We start from the raw sequence: 19,257 nt of genomic DNA, 5'->3' as shown, positions 1-19,257 counted from the left end.
AAAGTCACACAGCTAGTTGAGGAGACCTGGCTTGAAATCCAGAGCCCACATTCTTTCTATTACACTGAAGTGGGATGGAAGGGAATGGAGCTTCTGGTAACCTTGGTTGTTATCAGACATGGGCTGATCACTCCCAGTACCTTAGGCAGGGTCAAGGATCAGGTACAGGGAGTAGGTCTCCTTGTCTATATCTTGCTAGAAGCTTACAGTCTAGGAGCTACTGGAAAGTACAGACCAGGACCTGAATAGTCCTCTGATTCATCTGGTCACCTGCTGGTATGCTTAGTCAAGCCCCATTCATCAAAGAAGACTCCATTTTTGTCTGCCACGTAGAAATACTTCCGTCTTGTGTATTTTCTACACGGAGGGGTGAGGTGTCAAGTTCTTGCCAGATAATTGGGTGTGTATATATACATGGTGTGTGTGGTTGTGGTTGTGGTTGTTTGTGTATGTGTGTGTGTGCGCGCGCCCGTGTGCGTGCGCATGTGCACCTGGCACTGGGCTCCATGAAGGGGAGCAGGGACGGTTTTGCGTCGTATACATCTAGGAAACTTGAATGGTAGAGGAGGTTAAGGGAGCAAGTCACAAAGGAAGCCTGGCTGTAATCTGAGTTAAGGGATTTCTTCTTCCTGAATGCCTGTGCCTATTCCTTGGCTGGACTGTGCCAAGGGCATTTAGTAATCAAGCTGCTGTGTGTGGTGTGTGTGCGTGTGTTTGTCGTGCAGAAACTTGAACATGGTAGAGGTGGGTCTTTCCACAAGAGGGCCCCAGTAGGCTCATTTAAAAATTTCTGTCCTGACACAAAATGTGCCTTTTTATTTATACTGTTGCAGAACAAATAAAATGGCGAGTCCAGTTTCTGCAGCTGATTTCACAGACCCCTGGAGAGACAGCACAGTTGTGGAAAGAGCATGGCTTTTGGGGCCAAAGTGGCTTTGAATCCTGACTCTACTGCTCTCTGGCTGCATGAACTCTGGCACGTTACTTAACCTCTCTGAATTTTGGTCCCCTCATGGGTAAAATGAGCAGCATATTGGAAACACCTCAGAGAGTTGTTGTGGAGAGTAAATGAGCTTAATACTTTGGTTGCAACATGGAAAGGTCTCTGTAAGTGTTGACTATAATTATTATTTGACAGAATTAATTTTCCTCTGGGATGCCCAGGTAGTACATTTGAATACTAGAGGAAGAGGTGGCACTGGGGTATTTCTCTCTCTCTGCCATGCTGATTACTACAGTTATATTACAGTTCCACAAAGTGTAAGGACTAAAGCTACTGGGCAGTCTGAGGCATGGCTGAGAGCCCAGAGAAGGTAGAATTGTGTCTGATGGGACTTTCTTCTTGGGAAAATTTGCCTCCCTGCCCTCTCCCTCTGCTGGAGTGACTGTGTGCATCGTTGCCCTGAAGTTGTGTGTGTTGCGGGGTGGCTCTACGCCAATCAGAGGAACTTATGTATGGCATTGAAGAATCCCTCTGTTGCACCACCAGAGGGATTTTTTTCTTTATTCTCATTAACACTCTAGTGAAATGTTGAAAATCACATTTCGAAATGTGGCCTCAAATCTTCAAACTTTAATGGACCCATTCAGCCTTTCGGAGTGGCTTACCCTTGTGCCTCTATGTCTTCATGTGTGGACCCTCTTTTGGAGGGCCCTCTGACTGCCTCATTGCCAAATCCAGTGACTGATCACCTGACGTTGTTGTCTACAACTTGATTTTCTCATGATTCTCCACTCTCTTGACCTGTGTAGTTCTGCACTAATCTTGTGGCTGCTCCTCTGATTTCCTTGCTTTTTTCCTTTTTCTGACCTGCAACCATGAGTTGAAGACTGTCCTTGGCCTACTGTCTTTTTCTCTCTAAGATTTCTCCCTAAGACAGTCACTCTGCTCCTGTTGCTTTGATTATCACCTCCGTGCAGATAGTACTGAAACTCTTGCCCTGCCTTAGCCCTGTCTGCTCCTTTGTCTTCAACAGGTATGAGGTTGCCACAGCCTTCCTGGATCTATTGATAAGTTCCATGCCTAATGGCACTGAATTCCAGTTGTTCTCTATGTAGGTATTGAGTGCCTGCCATGTCTTCTGGGGTCTTCAGCAGTCCAAATAAAGATTGAGTCCTAAGCTTGCATTCTTCTAGCATTCAGATTCTTTGAAAGCTGTGGCCAAGTAGGACAGATCTGGAGAGGGCCAAGCTAGGCTTTTTATTCAGACACTCTGCTTGTCGTGCGATTTCTTTTTATTTTCTTTTTTTTTTTTTCTAGAGACTGACCCTCACTCTGTCACCCAGACTAGAGTGCAGTGGCATGATCTTGGCTCACCGCAACCTTCTCTTTCTAGGTTCAAGTGAGTCCCCTGCCTCAGCCTCCCAAGTAGCTGGGATTACAGGTGTGCGCCATGATGCCTGGCTAATTTTTTTGTATTTTTAGAGATGTGTTTTCGCCATGTTGGCCAGGCTGATCTCAAACTCCTGACCTCGGCCTCCCAAAGTGCTGGAATTAGAGGCGTGAGCCACCACGCCCGGTCGTGTCATTTGATTTCTTTTCATTGGAGGCATTATCTTTCGTCTCTGTGATTGCAGTTTCTGTTTTTGTTTTTTTTCCCCTAGTTTGTTTTGCTCCCTTCTTCTCTACTGGAATGAGAATGGACTGTAGGTTATGTTCCACCTCTGGGAGTACAGAGAAAGGGCTAGGAATGCCCCTCACTGCCCTTCCATTTCATCCCATCCCACATTGCCTTCACTCCTAGTGCCTGTTCCCAGCTGGGCCTGTGGAGCCCTTCTTGGCTCCCTGTGCCCTCTGGCAGGGCTAACATCTGTACTGCCACTCTTCTCCCTTGCAGGCTGCAGAGTGGATTTTGGCTTTGTAGCTCTCTGGTTAGGCAGAGGCTTGGATTCATTGTGAACCCTCTACCCTCCAACAGCCTCCTCTAATAACCTTTTTTCTTGGGTGCCTTGGGTTTGTTGAGAGCAGTCCCTCTTTGCTTGGCCAAAGGCATGGCTTCGAAACACGGGGCAGATACTGTCCCCATTGTACGAATGACCACTGGCTCAGAGATGTTCCAGTACAGCTGCCTTGCCAATTAGGGGCTGGATTAGTTAGAAGCCACGTTTGTTTTCCTGTTCAAAGACTTCCCATTTAATTGCTATCTACCTCTTGACTTTCTGTTTAGTATTGTCTTAGGGGGAAAAAGCCTGTTTGCCTGACTACTCCAAACTTGTTTTTCTTGTCTTTCAAATTCTTTAAAATTCTATTTCTTTTCTTAAGCCTTTGCACACTGTTCTCTCTTGTCAGGGGCGTCCTTTCAGCATCCTCTTGGCATTATTTCTTCAGCTTCATATTTGTCTGCTTAAATTAGGTAGTGCACTTCTGTTTGTTTAGAGGTGAGTGATTATATGTGTGCATATGACTTTGTGCAGCCCATAAATAGTAATGAATGTGTGTCTGTGGAAGAGCTCATCCTCTAACCGTCAGTTTGTAAAGCAGGTGATTGTCTTACAGCTGTTCCTGCAGCTGGCAGTTCTACGTGCTGGTTGCTTGACTCTCTGGATGCCAATATGCTGGGCCAAGTGCTGAGTGGGCTGGGTCTTGGGGCTCAGCAGAAAACTCCCTCGGGTTTCTTCATTTTCAGCCAGGGAGTCATCCTTGAACTTGTATTTCCTACCTCCTAGGAGTAGCTACCCGACAAAAGGCTTTGGTCCTTGTTTGAGGCCTGGGTCAGCTGGAGAGAGTGTGGGTCTGGCAGGAAGCAGATTTGGAGAGTGGTTGCCTGGTCTGGCCCTGATGGGCTGTGGGTCCAGGGGCAGCAGTCATCATTTCCATTCCAGTGATGGAGTGGGCCAGGCACTGTGGCTCAGGCCCATAATCCCAAGACTTTGGGAGGCCGACATGGGTGGATCAGTTGAGTCCAGGAGTTCAAGACCAGCCTGGACAACATGGTGAAACCACATCTCTACAAAAATTAAAAATACATTAGTCAGGTATGGTGGCATATACCTGTAGTCCCAGATACTCGGGAGGCTGAGGTGGGAGGATTGCTTGAGCTTGGGAGGTGGAGCTTACAGTGAGCCAAGATTGTGTCACTGCACTCCAGACTGGGTGACAGAGTGAGACCCTGTCTCAAAAAAACAACCAGTTAAAAAATGGAGTGATGATTAGGTGCTAGGTGCTATACCAAGCACTTTCTATTTATTTATTTAATCCTTGCTACCAACCTTTGAAGTAGAAATTCTTAATATACCCATTTTATAGGTGAAGAAACTGAGGCCTAGTGAAGTTGTATCCAAGATCACATAGGTAGGAAGTGGCAGAGCCAAGAATTGGCCTTAGGTCTGTCTGACTCTTAAGTCCATGTGTTATACTACCCAGTGTTTTTTTTTCTTTTGTCTTTTCGTTTCACTTTCTTCCTTATAGAATGGAAGTAGGAATTCTTGCCCTTTCACTTTCTCCAGAAGATTCGGGAAATACGTGAACAGACACTGTAGGTTAATAACATGAACATTTTATAAGATGGAATTCTAAGGGCTTCAGGGGCAGGCTACTGAGTTGTCTTTGCTTGCCCAGAACACTTAGAACCTTTTCCGGTTCTTTCTGTGCTCTGGTCCTGAAATTTTTAAGCAGCTACTGTCTATGGGCCCTGCCAGGCGTGTCAAAAGCTGCCAGAGACCCAGCAGTCCTGCTCCCTCTCCCTTTGTTGGCTTCTTGCCATCCTCATTCCCATTCTTTGGTTTTCCATTCTGGAGAAAAGGCATTAAGGAGAGATGTCTTGTTTACACGGGGCCCAGTCCCCTCCCCCAGTTTTGTCTGAATTGCATGGAAGACAGGAGGCACTGAGGGAGGTGGGGGCTGAGTGGCCTCCTCCCACCTGCTCCCCAAGCATCTGCTCTGGACTGCAGTAAGCTAGCAATACAGATTGGTGAGTGCATCCAACCTCTGTTTAAGCAGAGGTGCAGCCTACAAATGGCCACTTTTGATAGAAAAATGGCCATCTCAAGTACTTTATTATCTCTTTTGTCCCAAAGCCCAAGGACACTTAAGGAAAGAGTTACTGGTGAAACATTAAAATAGTTTCCCCTTTCCTGGACAGAGTGATGGTATTTTAAGTCAGAAGAGGGCTGTAAATATAAAGATGTAGGTCTGTCTTCCACTGAAAGCCAAGGATGATGAGAAGGATTTCGTTTTTTTTTTTTTTTTTTGCAGGGTATGCAGGGGCCATTGATGAGGTGATGAGGTGAACCCAGAGTTTAGGGGTGGCAAGTGATTTGGGAAGGGCACTATCATCAGGCCAGGCATGCCAAACTGTGCCTCAACAGGATGCCATGACTTTGGCTTTACTTATGCCAGGGATTGCAGCTGGCTGCTGCTGCTGCTACTGCCTCTGTCCCTGCTTGTGATGGTGGGCCATTCTGGCAGAGCATAGCTGTGTGCCACTTGCCTTTCTCCTTCAGCTTTAGCATAAAGCCCAGGGTAAACTATGCCTGCCACTTCTTGAGTAAGGACCAAAGCCAGGTGAGGTGGCTGCAGGCCAGGCCTTAAAAGGACAGAGAACACTGTTTTCTGGGCCTGCATGCTGCAGAGTCTTGCTCTCTGAATACCCTGGTGAAGCCTGAGAAACTGTCTCACTCCTTTCTCCCAGCCTCACCTAGGTTTCTCCTCAGTCCTCCCAATCTCCCCATCCCTCTCGCACTGCCCACCTCAGCTCCATGTTCTTGTCCTCTCTCTCTTTCTCTTCTCGTTCTCGCTCCCTGTTTTGTGGAGAAATATATGGAGGCAATAACTGGGTCAGGTATGCAGTCCATGTGGAATTATTGAGGGAAGATGAAGGATCCACTGTAAATCCATCTCTCATCCTTAGTATTGGCAGAAAATGTTTCTGACAGGGTTAGTGTGTGTGCAGGAGATGGAGATGGCTGGGAGCCCTCTGGGAGCTGCCATTTTTCTCACCCTCCACTCCCCTTCCCACTCCAAGGAGCTGGGGAAGCTGCTGTTTATGCATCAGCTGCCCCTGACCTCTTCTTCTTCAGTCCCTTCTGAGCCTCCTCCTTCTGCTCATTTGTCTTCCTTGCCCTTGACTATTTCCTTCTCATTTAGCTCTTCCTTCTCCTCTTTTTCCCCAGCACGACTGGTTTCATTGTTAATCCCAGGCTGTAAGAAGGGAGCGCATAGCGCTGTGTGTGTGTGTGTGTGTGTGTGTGTATACACATGAGGCTCTCGTAGAAGGGGAGGGACATCTGTGGCTTTGGGTTAATCTTTTGTTTTATCATACATTGTCCTGATAATGCTGTTTCTTTATTTTTTTTTCTCCCACAGCCAAGGCTGCAGGATTAAGAAAAGTGTAGAGCAGTATAGGAAGCTCTAGGGCTGTGCCCTCTTAGGAGCTATCTCCCTAGGCCTCCCCAGCCTTCTCCCTCCTGATGTGGCGACCCCTGCCCCTTGTTCATCTCACCCAGCCTGGCCCCTCTCCTGCTCAAACCCAGGGATGGCCAGCCACCTGTCCAGAACCTAGTGTGGTGCTGTGAACTCACTCCCTGCCTTTCAGTGTGATTGGTGCACCAGGGAGCCAGGTTGCTGGGGGAAGCTCTCGTGGCACTTAGCCACTCCATTTTGTCGGCAAAAAAGGGGTGGAACTGGCATAAAGCTAAGGCTTTTGCTGCTGGGTGAGTGTAGCAGCTATTTTTAGTACCCAAGCCTTTGCTTTTCCATTTGGCTGTGCTTTTTTAGCACAGTGGCGGTCCAGCAGGGCTGTTTTCCTTCATGGCTGCAGATGTCCTTAGGGAAAGTTTCTGTCTACCCCTGAGAAGATGGGCTGGGCAGAGGGGTAGTGACTTCTGAGAGTGGATTCAGGCAGGCTTTAGGTCCCACTGCAGTCATGCCACATGTCCAGTTTCTGAAGGTGAAGCAGGGAGGCATGTGGCAGGAGTGGGATAGATAAAAGGTAAACACCACACTCTTCAGAGGTGCTGCTGTGTAATTAACTCACTTAAGCTTCAGTTGAGTAAACTGCCTAATGAGGTATACTGGGGCTAAGGGATAAATATTAAAACCTCCTATAAGGGTCTGGACTAATACTGACACATCCTGAATTTTCTTAAGGTTTTCTGGTTTGTTTTGCTTTTCCTTCTGCCTTTCTTTCCTAGATCATTTGCTAATTTGGATTAAGTTTTCTTGATTTCTCTTCCAGTTTAGTAGAATAGACCAAAATATTTTCACTATTCCAAACAAGAACTCTTCACCTATTGAGGAGTAACTCTTCATTTCCCCTTTTCCTCAACCTGGTTACTGCTTTTCTACTTTTTATCTAAATGAATTTGTCTAAACATTTCATATAATTAGAATCATACAGTGCCTGAGCATTTGTGTCTTTATTTCACTTGGCATAATGTTTTCAAGCTTCCATGTTGTGGCAGGTATCAGAATTTCATTCCTTTTATGGCAGAATAATATTCTATTTTATGTATATACCACATTTAAAACTCCGTCTTTTGATGGGCACTTGGATCGCTTCCACATTTTGACTATTGTGATTAATGCTGCAGTGAACACTGATGTACATATATCTGTTCAAATCCGTTTCCAATTCTTTGGGGAATATGCTTAGGAATGGAATTGCTGGGACATATGGTAATTCTATATTTAGCTTTCTGAGGAGCCACCAAGCTGCACTGTTTTCTATCTCCACCAGCAATGTATGAGCGTTCCAATTAATCCATGTCTTCACCAACACTTGTTATTTTACTAAAAAAAATTACAGCCATCCTTGTGGGTGTGAAGTGGTGTATCATTGTGGTTTGATTTGCATTTCCCTCATGGTTAGTGATGTTGAGAACCTTTTCATGTCCCTATTGGTCATTTGTATATCTTCTTTGGAGAAATGTTTATTCAAGTCCTTTGCCCATTTTAATTTTTTAATGCTTACTTTTTTTTTTCTTTTTCTTAGATGGGGTTTCACCATGTTAGGCTGGTCTTGAACTCCCAACCTCAGGTGATCCACCCGCCTTGACCTCCAAAGTGCTTGGATTACAGATGTGAGCCACCACGCCCGGCCATGCTTACTTTTTTTTAAGCAACAGAATCTCACTCTGTTGCCCAGGCTGTAGCACAGTGGCATTATCATAGCTCACTGAAGCCTCAAACTCCTGGGCTCAAGAGATCTTCTCATCTTGGCCTCCTGATTAGCTGGGACTACAGGTGCACACCACCACACCTGGCTTTTTTAAAATTAAAAAAAAAATTTTTATGAGATGAGATCTAGCTATATTGCTCAGGCTGTTCTTGAACTCATGCCTTTGCCCATTTTTAAATTGGGATGCTTTTTATTGTTGAGATTTAGGAATTCTCAACATGTTCTGGTCAATACACCCTTAACAGAGATGTGATTTACAAATATTTTCTCCCATTCTGTCCTTTCCCTATTTTGATAATATCCTTTGAGATGCAAAAGCTTTTTAATCTTGATGAAGCCCAATTTATTTGTTTTTCTTTTGTTGCCTATGCTTTTGGTGTCATATTTAAGAAATCTTTGCCAAATCCAAGGTCGTTAAGATTACATCTGTGTTTCCAAGTTTTATGTTTTAGCTCTTAAATGTAGGTTTTTGATTCATTTCTAGTTAGTTTTTATAAATGATTTAAGAGTCCAACTTCATTCTTTTACCTGTGGATATTCAATTGTCCCAGTACCATTTCTTAAAGAGACTGTCCTTTCTCCATTGAATGGTCTTGGTACCACTGTCAAAAATTGCCCATATTTGTGATTATTTCTGGACTCTCAATTTTATTCCATTGGTCTGTCTGTCCATCCTTACGCCAGTATCACCCTTTGATTACTGTAGCTTTGTAGTAACTTTTGAAATCAGGAAGAGTGAGTCCTCTGAGTTTCTTCTTTTACCTTCTTTTATTTGAGATGGATACTTACTCTGTCACCCAGGTTGGAGTGTAGTGGCACGATCTCAGCTCACTGCAACCTTTGCCTCCCAGGCTCAAGCGATCCCCACATCAGCCTCTTGGGTAGCTGAGACTACAGGCATGCACCACCACACCCAGCAAGTTTTTGTATTTTTGATAGAGATGGTGTTTTGGTCATGTTTCCCAGGCTGGTGTTAAACTCCTGAGCTGAGGCAATCCACCCATTGGCCTCCCAAAGTGCTGGGATTATAGGTGTTGAGCCACCAAACCCAGCCCTTTCTTCTTTTTTAAGATTTATTTTGGCTATTCTGGGTCGCCTGAAATTTCATATGAGTTTTAGGATATGTTTTTCCATTGGGATTTTAACAGAGATTGCTCTGAATCTGTATGTTGCTTTGGGGTAGTATTGTTATTAACAGTATGAAGTCTCTAATTCATGAACATGGGATATCCTCCCATCCTTATATCCTTTTAATTTTTTTTTTGTTTTTTAGTAGGGATGGGGTCTTACTCTGTCACCCAGGCTGGAGTGCGGTGGTGGAATCACGGCTCACTACAGCCTTAACCTCCTGGGTTCAGGTGATCTTTCTGCCTCAGCCTCCTGAGTAGCTGGAACTATAGGTTCACACCACAACGCCCAGCTAAATTTTTTTTTTTTTTTTTTTGTAGAGACAGGGTCTCACTATGTTGTGCGGGTTGGTCTTGAACTTCTGGCCTCAAGTGATCCTCCCGCCTTTGCCTTTCCTTGTAGTAGCTACTGGAGCTTGTACTTTGATTTGTTTGACTGAAAGATATTGTGAGAGGTTTGGTGGCTTGGAGATACTGAACTTTGCTCGCTTAGACAATATTGATGCCATCTGTCTTCAAGAAGGATAATGGGGTATGTTTTAGAAGTGGATGGTTACAAAGCCTTATGTGGATTTGGGTCCATGTTGTTCACATGCAGATCAGTTGGTTAGTTTCCTTCTCTCCTTATCATAGTTGAGGCTACCCACCACAACCTGATAATAAGTTGTTAATGAAAAAGGAAGGGGCCATGGCTGTTACAGCTTATGCAGGAGTTTTGGTTGACTGTATGGTTCTAGCCAGGGCATATCTCTTGTTGGATGGCTGGACCCACCATGGGAGATGGAGGCCTCAGAGTTATCTAGAAGTGGTAGAAGACTTGTTATACCTCTGTGCAGGAAATGTCTGACATCTGTGAGCAAGTGGCGACATGGGAATCGGTGCAGGGACACCAAGCACTAGTTTTTCATTGACCTTCTGTTTTCTGTGCTTGCACCTACAGGTCCCTGACTACGGCTCACTAGAGCCTGCCTTCATCTAGGATGGCTCCTCTGGGCAGGCTCCTTGGGCTGCTGATGGCTGCCTGCTTCACCTTCTGCCTCAGTCATCAGAACCGGGTAAATGTCTTACTGCAAATGGGAGGGATTCCTGATGAAGTCTGCGAAGGCCTCCCTCTCACCAGGGGTGCTGTGGGAGTAGGGTGGGCTTTTATGTTTCTTATGTGAGTGTGGCTGGCAGTGGATTGTGGAGTAGGTAGACTTCTTCCCCCAATCCCTGTGTGTCTTCTGGCCTTTGTTTAAAACTATTGGCACAGTTCCCTTTGGGAATTAGATGATGATGATGACAAATTAATATAATCTTCCATGTACCAAATCTTATAGTGAGTACTTTATATGTATTCAATCATTTAATCCTCCCAACAACACTATGAAGTAGGCAGCTACAGCTTTTGTCTTCGTTTTTAGAAGACTAAAACTCAGAGACATTAAGTAACTTGGCCAAAATCACATAGCCAGTCAGTTTGTGAGAGCCGTGAATGTCAGAATTCTTCTCAAAAGCTGAGTGCCTGTGTGGTGGGCATCAGTTCCAAGTAAGACTTTTTTCCCCTCTACTCTCTTCCTTATACTTTCTCAGTTTATCTCTATCTCTATTCTCCTTCCTTTTGTCTGTAGCTCCCTGTTCTTTCTGGACCACTCTTTGTTGATCTACACCTCACTGCTCAGGGCTTCTGCCATTGCCACTGGCAGGAGGAGAATGCACAAAAAGGCCCTGAGCTTGGCCTGGTGCAGCACACTATGGTTCCTGACCCCGTTTCCTTGGCTTGTCTCAGCAACAGCCTGCCCTTGACCAGCTCCTAATGCCCTCCCTCTCTTCTCCCTTGAGAAGCTCTCACTGTCAGTTCTTTGACAGTTTCACCCTCCCCTGGCCACCTTCCCCAACCCCCAGGGCTCCCTCTAAATGTTAGATAAAGCGCTTGAAGCTCTGGAGCTGGAGGTCCTTGAAGTGCAAATGACAATTGTGATGAATTTAATAACAATCCAGCTTAGCTGTGTTTCACCTTTGGCTCATGGCAAGCTTCCACCTTGTCTCTGAAATCGTTTGTTTTCCCTCTGCCTTTCCCCTCACTTTGTGGAGCAGGAGATAACATACAGTTAGGAGTCAGGAGACCTTTTGAGTTTTTACTGCTCTCTGAGATCCTGTTGGTGCTGTTTATTTGTGTCTTCTTCAAGGACAGTGTGAATGGGATCCCAGAGGCCCCTGAGAATGGGACTGGCTACAGCATGAGGTTGGGGCTGTCTCTGGCATGGGTTGGAGATAGAATGGCCCAGAAAAGAGCCTTGAGGGACCAGGGTTGTGTCCCCTCCCCAACTTTGTAGCTTATGAGGATGCCGTGCTCCCCATTGTGAGCTTTAGCAGATGCACAATTAACAAAGGCATGCTGATGAATTTACTTAAGGACTGAGTTAGGAAGTCCCTTTTGGATAATAGTCCAACCAAATAGATGAGCTTTCAGAGCATAATTATTCTGGCCCATTTATATTAGCTCGATTGAGTCTAGTCTCAGAAAAATGTTAATACTGACTTTCATCAACAGAAGCTGCTTTTATCCTTATGTCTGTTCCTAAGCTGTATCCATTTGTCATAATCTTTCATCATGTGCTAAGCACAAGTAGGAGTTGAAGCATCTTTTCTGTCATACCATAAAAATTGCTGCCCTGATGTCATTTAAAAATCTAAATTACACAGCCAGCCACCTTCACAGCAGTGAAAATGGGGTGGAGGTGGTTATGATCCTTTCTTCAGAGCCTGGAGTCCAGGTAAGTGTTCCTGATGACCTGGAATTGTCCTCCAGAAAGGCATTTGGGCAGGTTGATGCCCAACTAGGAAAGGCCAGCTGTATGTATCACAGTATGATCTGGAGCCAGCCTTCCTCCCTGGCTCCTGCTGTGGTACTTCCCCGGGATGCCACATGTCAGGAGGTATGTAGACACTGAAGGGCTGTGGTTGTGTGTTATTGGGCTTTAAAAAGGTGGTGAACAATGGGAGAAGGTACAGTAGTGGAGCCTTGTGGAAGGAGCACAGGCCCTTTGTAAGATCCCTTTGCCTCTCACTTTGGCAATTTGACCCTTTCTGAGCTTTGTTTCCTAATCTGTAAAACAGTGTTGGTACCTCCCTCTTAAGGTTTTAGTGTAGATTCAATGTGATTATATATAAAGCACCTGGCACTGAAATTGGCCCGATGTGGTCAGTAAATGGTTAATACATGTCAGCTGTTAATTTTTTAGTATGGTAGTGCTGCTTCTGTGGTTTAATTTGGGCTATGTCAGGCAGGCTTCTGTCCCAAAATGTTGCCCTGGCAGTCTCTCTCTGTTACAGTGTCTATCAACCCACCATTAGAGATTCATTCATTCTCTTGGATCTTGTAGGCTTTGGTTTTTAAGAATCTCTTATTCAGATACAAGTGCAAGGAAGTGTGACATGGTAAGCTGTTGTCAGCTAACACCTTATCTAGCATTTCTTGCCAGTCACTTGAGAGGAAACTGGTATTTGGAGTGATGGTGATAGGGAGAAGAGAGTACTCATAATCTAACATGGAAGGGAGCCCTGAGGAGCCAGCTGGGAAGGCAGCAGAGCACGGGTTTATTTCACAGCTGACCAAAGGCTGGCCTGCGTCTCTCTCTCCTGTTCAGAACACTGCCTAGGCAGAGCGAGGCTAGTTGTGCTTGTTCTTTCTCTTGGACTATGGTTTCTTACCTGGCCCATGGAAGTCTTTGCCAAGGAAGGGCCTGGGCTGGTAGGTATACTAAGCGATCTCATTGTCCCAGCATCATTCCCTCAGCTCTCAGGGCACAACTTATTAGGACATCTAACCATGAAATAATCATAGAAGTGAGTCAAAACTTATGTATGGGCTTTGGAGCCAGGCAGGTCTGGACTTTAATCTCTGCTCTGCTTTTCTGAGCAGCATGATTTTGAAAAGCCCTGTATCTGTCCTCCTATGGGACCAATATGTGCTTCACCGATGAGACTTGGATGAATTGAGGCATGGAAGGCATCTTGCCCGGGTGCCTGACATATGATCAGGGCTTAATAAATGGTAGCTGCTGTTAACATTACAACCTCATCCTCTTGATGCTGCTTTTTTCAAAAGCTCCTCTGGAACTCTGCTTTTGAACTCACTGTCCAGCCTGTGGTTTGTTCATATCAGTGAACCTCTCTCAGTGCTTCTGAGCCTTTGGCCTTTGAGGATAGCTAGGTGTGATTTGGGCAAAGCATCTAAAGACTCTCATAGCCAGGTCTGGTGAACAAGATGAGCTTAGATTGGGGAGTACCAATTTTGTGTCAATCCCCACTAAGGGGATTGGTGTACTTTAAAATAATGACAGATTTTGTGTTTGTGTCATAAAATCTGGTTCAAAGATGATATCAAGAGGAGGTACAAAAAACATTTTGAACAGTGGCAGGATTGTTGCAAGAGTCTGGCCTCCTTAGGACTTGAAGCATGTAGCTCAGCAGTCTCATTCTAACCCTCCTTCTTGAATCTACTCTGTTAATCTTGTTAATGAAACCTAGAAAAAGAGGCTTTCCTAACCCTTAGTAGTTAGAATGAACATCAGCCTACCTGGGTTTTGAAAGGCTTCCTGTGCTATCTTCTTATCATCATCACCATCTCCCTTTCCCCTTTCTGCTTCTCTTGATGAGAGTTTGGCTGCTTGCTTACAGCCTGCCAGGAATTATCTGGCTAATAGGTAAACTGAAGCAAGGATGGAGGCTGGGCATGGTGGCTCATGCCTGTAATCCCAGCACTTTGGGATGTAGAGGAGGGAGGATTGCTTGAGTCCAGGAGTTCAAGACCAGCATGGGAAACATAGGGAGACCTTGTCTCTACTAAAAATTAAAAAAGAAAAAGTTGCAAGTTGATGCTTAGATATTTTAGTTTGGCACTTTTAGTGTTCTAAAAATAAGAACATTTCACATAGAAATCTGGATTTCTGTTTTCAAGTTGAATGCCTGCATGACAGTGGTAGACCAGCGGAGTAGCAGCTGCTTCCCTTAGGAAGGAGGCAGGAGGGCTCCAGTTTCTACAGTCCCACCGCTCCCTGTTGTTTACACCTGGTCCACTGATTTACTGGCATCCCTGCTTGGCCCCTGGGGCATTTCATTGACACACCTCCAAGGTAAATTTTATTAACCACCTCCTCATCCCTCAGTCTAGTGCTTCTAACCAGGGGTGATCGTAGTATATATAGGCCTGGGTACTTAGCAGACAGGGTGGTCTTGTTCTGGAATATGAGGCGAGTACCTGCAGCAGACTCAGGTACTTCGGGCTTGCTTCAGTCTAAGGCTCCCAAAAGACACACCTGCCTATGGGAAGGGGCATTCATTCATCCGTTTGTTCAGCAGTTTCAAACTAAGCCCTGTGCTAGGCATGGGGGCATCAGACTGACATGGTGCCTGCCCTCTGGAAACTCAGCTGTTGGAAGTCCTTGATGTCCATGTCCTCAGAATGGAGGGTGCCTCCTGCCAGTCTGTCTTCTCTGTGGTCTCATAAGTACACCTACTCTTCTATTCCTAGTTTTCTTTTGAGCTCACAGTTGTGCAAACTTTAAGTTGAAGGGATAGGAGGGGTATGAGGCACCAGGCTGTGCAGGTGACCTGCTTGAATGATGCCATATTGTATAGTCACTCCTGGTTGTCACAGCACAGGCTCATCCAGCCTGGAATCTGTGTCTGCCTTTGCAAGAAATAACAGTAACAGCTACCATATACCCAGGGGCAGTGGTTTACAATATAGTACCCCATCTAATCTGTGAGCTAGGTGTTAGTATTTTCATGTTCAAAATGTGGAAACTGAAGCTTAGAAAGTTATATAACTTTCCAGAGTCACGAGAAACTGGGATTTGAATTATTCCAGCATCTTAACCACTATGCTGGAGTCAGTGCCTCTCATTACTTGTGGTGTGATTTGAGAGCAGCTTCTTGCCAAGATATTTTCCTTATTGGTCCTTAGTAAGGCCTGAAATTCTGCCATCTAAATTTCATGCCTTGATTTCTTGTTAAAATGTAAAAATCCGCCGGGCGTGGTGGCTCACGCCTATAATCCCAGCACTTCGGGAGGCCAAGGCAGGTGGATCACGAGGTCAAGAGATCGAGACCATCCTGGTCAACATGGTGAAACCCCATCTCCACTAAATACAAAAACTTAGCTGGGCATGGTTGCGCATGCCTGTAGTCCCAGCTACTTGGGAGGCTGAGGCAGGAGAATTGCTTGAACCCAGGAGGCGGAGGTTGCAGTGAGCCGAGATTGCACCATTGTACTCCAGCCTGGGTAACAAGAGCGAAACTCTGTCTCAAAAAAAAAAAAAAAAAAAAAAAAGATAAAAATTCTTAGAGGGGTCTGTTGTCATCACCAGTACCTTAGCATTTTAACCTTTTCTCTAACAACTAAAGATCATTGAGGGTCCCAGGTAGGAGGGGGTCTTAACTGGAGCTGGAGCGAAGCACTTTATTTTTTTTGTCACAGGGTCTTGTTCTGTCACCCAGGCTGGAGTGTGGTGGTACCATCTCATGTCACTACAGCCTCTGCCTCCAGGGCTCCAACGATCCTCCTGCCTCAGCTGCCCGAGTGGGACTATAGGTGTGCGCCACCACGCCCGGCTAATTTTTTTGTATCTTTTGTAGAGACAGGGTTTTGCTATGTTGGCCAGGCTGTTTTGAACTCCTGGGCTCAAGCGATCCACACACCTTGGCCTCTCAAAGTGCTGGGATTATAGGCGTGAGCCACCGCTCCCAGCCAAGACTGAGGTGTTATTTGAAAGTTAACTAACTTTCCAGATGTATGCATATAACATCTCCCAGGTGTGGTTAGAATTGTTGGAAGACCAAAGTGAGATCTATGTAAAGTAACCAGCACGGATTCAGCCTCATAGGAAGATTCCAAGAAATATACTTCTTATTGCTAGGGGAGAGATTGGGAAGCAGAGAAAAAGTGATGACCAGGGAGATGGGCAGGCTGAAATATTCCCTGTCTGCCAATGTGGGTTCCTCCTTGCTTTCCCAAATGCAATTTCCAGAGCTCTGGAACCCTCTGGTTCGAATTTCCTGAGGTCTTATTGCTTTTATGCAAGAATAGGTTTAAAAATGGGATAGGAAGGATGAGAGTCCAGGAAAAAGCAAAATGAATAATACTTTGTATTTATCTTGCATCACTGTCACCTGAGCTGAGAATGCTCCAGAGACACGATCTCATTAATCCTCTATGTTCTGCACAGGGTGGAAGGAAACAGGTTTACAGAAGTGGTTTCCAACCTGAGCATCTTCCTCCCTTAGCCCAGCTGGATCCCCACCTTCCCACTTGTACCCTTCCTGCATGGTTTGAATGGCTCATAGGCACTCTGGGGAATTGTGCCCTGCTGGGCTCCTTGGGACTCAGTTGGGCCTTAGCTGCCAGCTTTTGTACATCTGTAGTGACCATTTGAGGCCTTACTCTCCAATTTATGTATGTGTTTTTTTCTTTTCTAAATATATTTATTTTTATTGTAAACATGATACATGCGAGTTTTAAACATCAAACAGTATAATAGCATATCAGAAAGTAAGACTCTTATTGTTTCCTTTTGCCAGCCCCTGTCCCTAATGTGTTCCCTTAACCTGCTCAAGATACCATGGGATCTTCTAGAGTCATTCCCTATGCGTTTTCAAAAGTGCCACTTACATGCATGACAACATGTGTTTAGCCCTATTACTTCATATGTGCTGGTTCTGAGACTGACCTTGTGAAAGGAATTGTGGGTATCCAGACATGTCTGTCTGTTGGAGAGGAGGCATGGAGGAAAAGAATGTGCCACCTCAGGCTATTTTCTTTCTGCTTACCTGGGGCCTAGTTGCGGTGGGTCATGCCCTGTGTTTTCCCTTCTCAGAAGGAGTTTGCCCTGACCAACCCAGAGAAGAGCAGCACCAAAGAAACAGAGAGAAAAGAAACCAAAGCAGAGGAGGAGCTCGATGCCGAGGTCCTGGAGGTGTTCCACCCGACACATGAGTGGCAGGCCCTTCGACCAGGTACCAGGCCCAGCCCTGTCCCCGCAAAACACACTGTAAATTCAAACTACATATGTCCTCTGTCCCTACCGGGCTGCTCCTTCAGGCCGCTCATTTCTGGCCTGTGGGAGGGGAATAGCATGGTCTGTCAGAGTGGTAGCTGCTGCTGCAGGACTCGGGGACCTTCATTTTCCAGCAGAACAGAGATTGCAACATCTGAGTGCCCTGGAAGGAAGGCAGGTGGTGGGTGGCCATGGTTTCTGAGCAAGTGATTGAAAACTTACTTTCCTTGCACTTCTGAAGCACTGGAGAGGCAATGACATGTGCCTCGCTCTGCAAATGCTATTTTGGGCTCTGCTGCTCGGCTCAGTGCTGCTGAAATATTGTTCATGGGAGAGTCCTGAGCACCAGTGTGGGGCAGGAGTGTTCTGTTGTTAAACCTGTTCCAAGAAACAGGGGCTGGTCCTGGCCTGGTTTTTAAATAGTGCATCCTCAGAAGAAACAATTTTCTAACCCTTTCATGAGCCTGGGCCCAGGGCTTAAAATAATGAGAATAGTCAGCAATTGCAGAGTCTTTACCATATTGTAGAGTACAGTACCATATTCAGGTACTGTACTAGGTGCTTTGTATGCGTAATCCTGTTCAGTTTTCACTGTAACAGGAACTATTACTATCTTTACGTTCAGATGGAAAGCAATGAGGCTCAGGGAGGTTAGGTAACTTGTCCTATGTCATCCAGCTAACTTGCCCTATGCCATTGATCCCAGAGCCTGGGCCAACTCTCTTCCTATGGCTTCCCCGTCCTAGCTGTCCTTGGCTGGTGCCTACTCTACTGACAACTGGGACTGTCCTCAGGAGTGGCAAGGTGGATAGCAAACCCTGGCAGCTTCCACAGTGTAGTTTCATCAGCTCCTTGCTGATATTCATCACCATGTCCTCACTGCCCCCACTGCTGCTGTGCTGTCAGGGCAGCATTTGCTGTGCCAGCCAGCTTTCTGGTAGCAATATTGCTCCTGCCGGGTTTGCACATGGGTAGCTGCTGCCACAGAAGAGTGATGAAGCACCGAGGAAGCCAACTGGGAGCTAATGGCATTGAGCAGAGGGAACTTTTAGGAATAGAAGTACTGGGTTCAGCAGATCCAACCTCTGCCTGCTATCACTCACCCCTCCCCGACCTGCCTTCACTTGAGACCTGAGCCCCACTGGTCCTTAAGGACTACAACCGGAGGCTTTCAGGGGTAGAGCGTGGAAGATACAGACTATCCACTGTTTTTATGTATATAGTGTTGCTTGTACCACTTTTATTTTTTTGAGACAGGGTCTTGCTTTGTCACCCAGGCTGGAGTCCTGTGTTGTGATCTCAGCTCACTGCAGGCTCTGCCTTCTGGGCTCAGGCGATCCTCCCACCTCAGCCTCCAGAGTAGCTGGGACCACAGTTGCAAGCCACCACACTCAGCTAATTTTGGTATTTTTTTGTAGAGACAGGGTTTTGCCATCTTGCCCAGGCTGGTCTTGAACTCCTGAGCTCGAGCAATCCACCTGTGTCAGCCTCCCAAAGTGCTAGGATTACAGACATGAGCCACCATGCCTGGCCGCCTTCTACCATTTTTAACCAGGCAAGTTCCCAGAGCAGATGGAAGTCAGTGTCCTGTGGCTTCAGCTCCTACCCTATCTGTCCCTGTGGTTGAGTCAGTAGCTCCCTTCAACCAGTAGCATCCTGATTCACGTTGCAGACTGAACAATGATGACAGGTCTGACTTTGGCCCCTTGCGCAGCCCTCGGGGCAGTGAGGCTGCTATTAAAGGCTAGAGAAAAGAGCCCCTCTCTGTATCCTTGAGGGGAGGGACAACCAGAGCCTGTGATAAGAGTGGGCTGTGGACACTGAGAGACTCCCAGAGAATTAGAGTAGAGCACTGATTTTTATAGTTAACTTGATGTTTCATTGACATCACCCTCTGCCTTGGAGGTTCTCAAGAGTCTGTGGTAAACTCTTCTTTACAAAATTCCCTTGGAGTTGTCCCAAAGGCTGGTATGT

The 19,257-nt window shown here is 45.9% G+C and overlaps 1 protein-coding gene across 2 annotated transcripts in view; it reads left to right on the top strand.

Annotated features, from left to right (window-relative positions):
- The window catches only part of SIL1 (SIL1 nucleotide exchange factor), a 235,363-nt gene that overhangs the window by 54,322 nt on the left and 161,784 nt on the right, over nt 1-19,257 (top strand). The window contains exons 2-3 of one of the 2 annotated variants that reach the window (XM_074380000.1): nt 10,185-10,299; nt 17,107-17,242. In XM_074380000.1, the coding sequence (XP_074236101.1) occupies nt 10,225-10,299; nt 17,107-17,242 (211 nt within the window). In that variant the 5' untranslated portion in view covers nt 10,185-10,224. Of the gene's footprint in view, nt 1-10,184; nt 10,300-17,103; nt 17,243-19,257 lie in introns of both variants that reach the window. The other variant, XM_003933928.4, reaches the window with a different exon arrangement.

This window comes from Saimiri boliviensis, chromosome 1 (genome assembly GCF_048565385.1).
Source record: "Saimiri boliviensis isolate mSaiBol1 chromosome 1, mSaiBol1.pri, whole genome shotgun sequence".
Classification (NCBI taxonomy): Eukaryota; Metazoa; Chordata; class Mammalia; order Primates; family Cebidae; genus Saimiri; species Saimiri boliviensis.
Note: the sequence above shows the minus strand (reverse complement) of the source record. Positions and strands in the feature narration are given on the sequence as shown.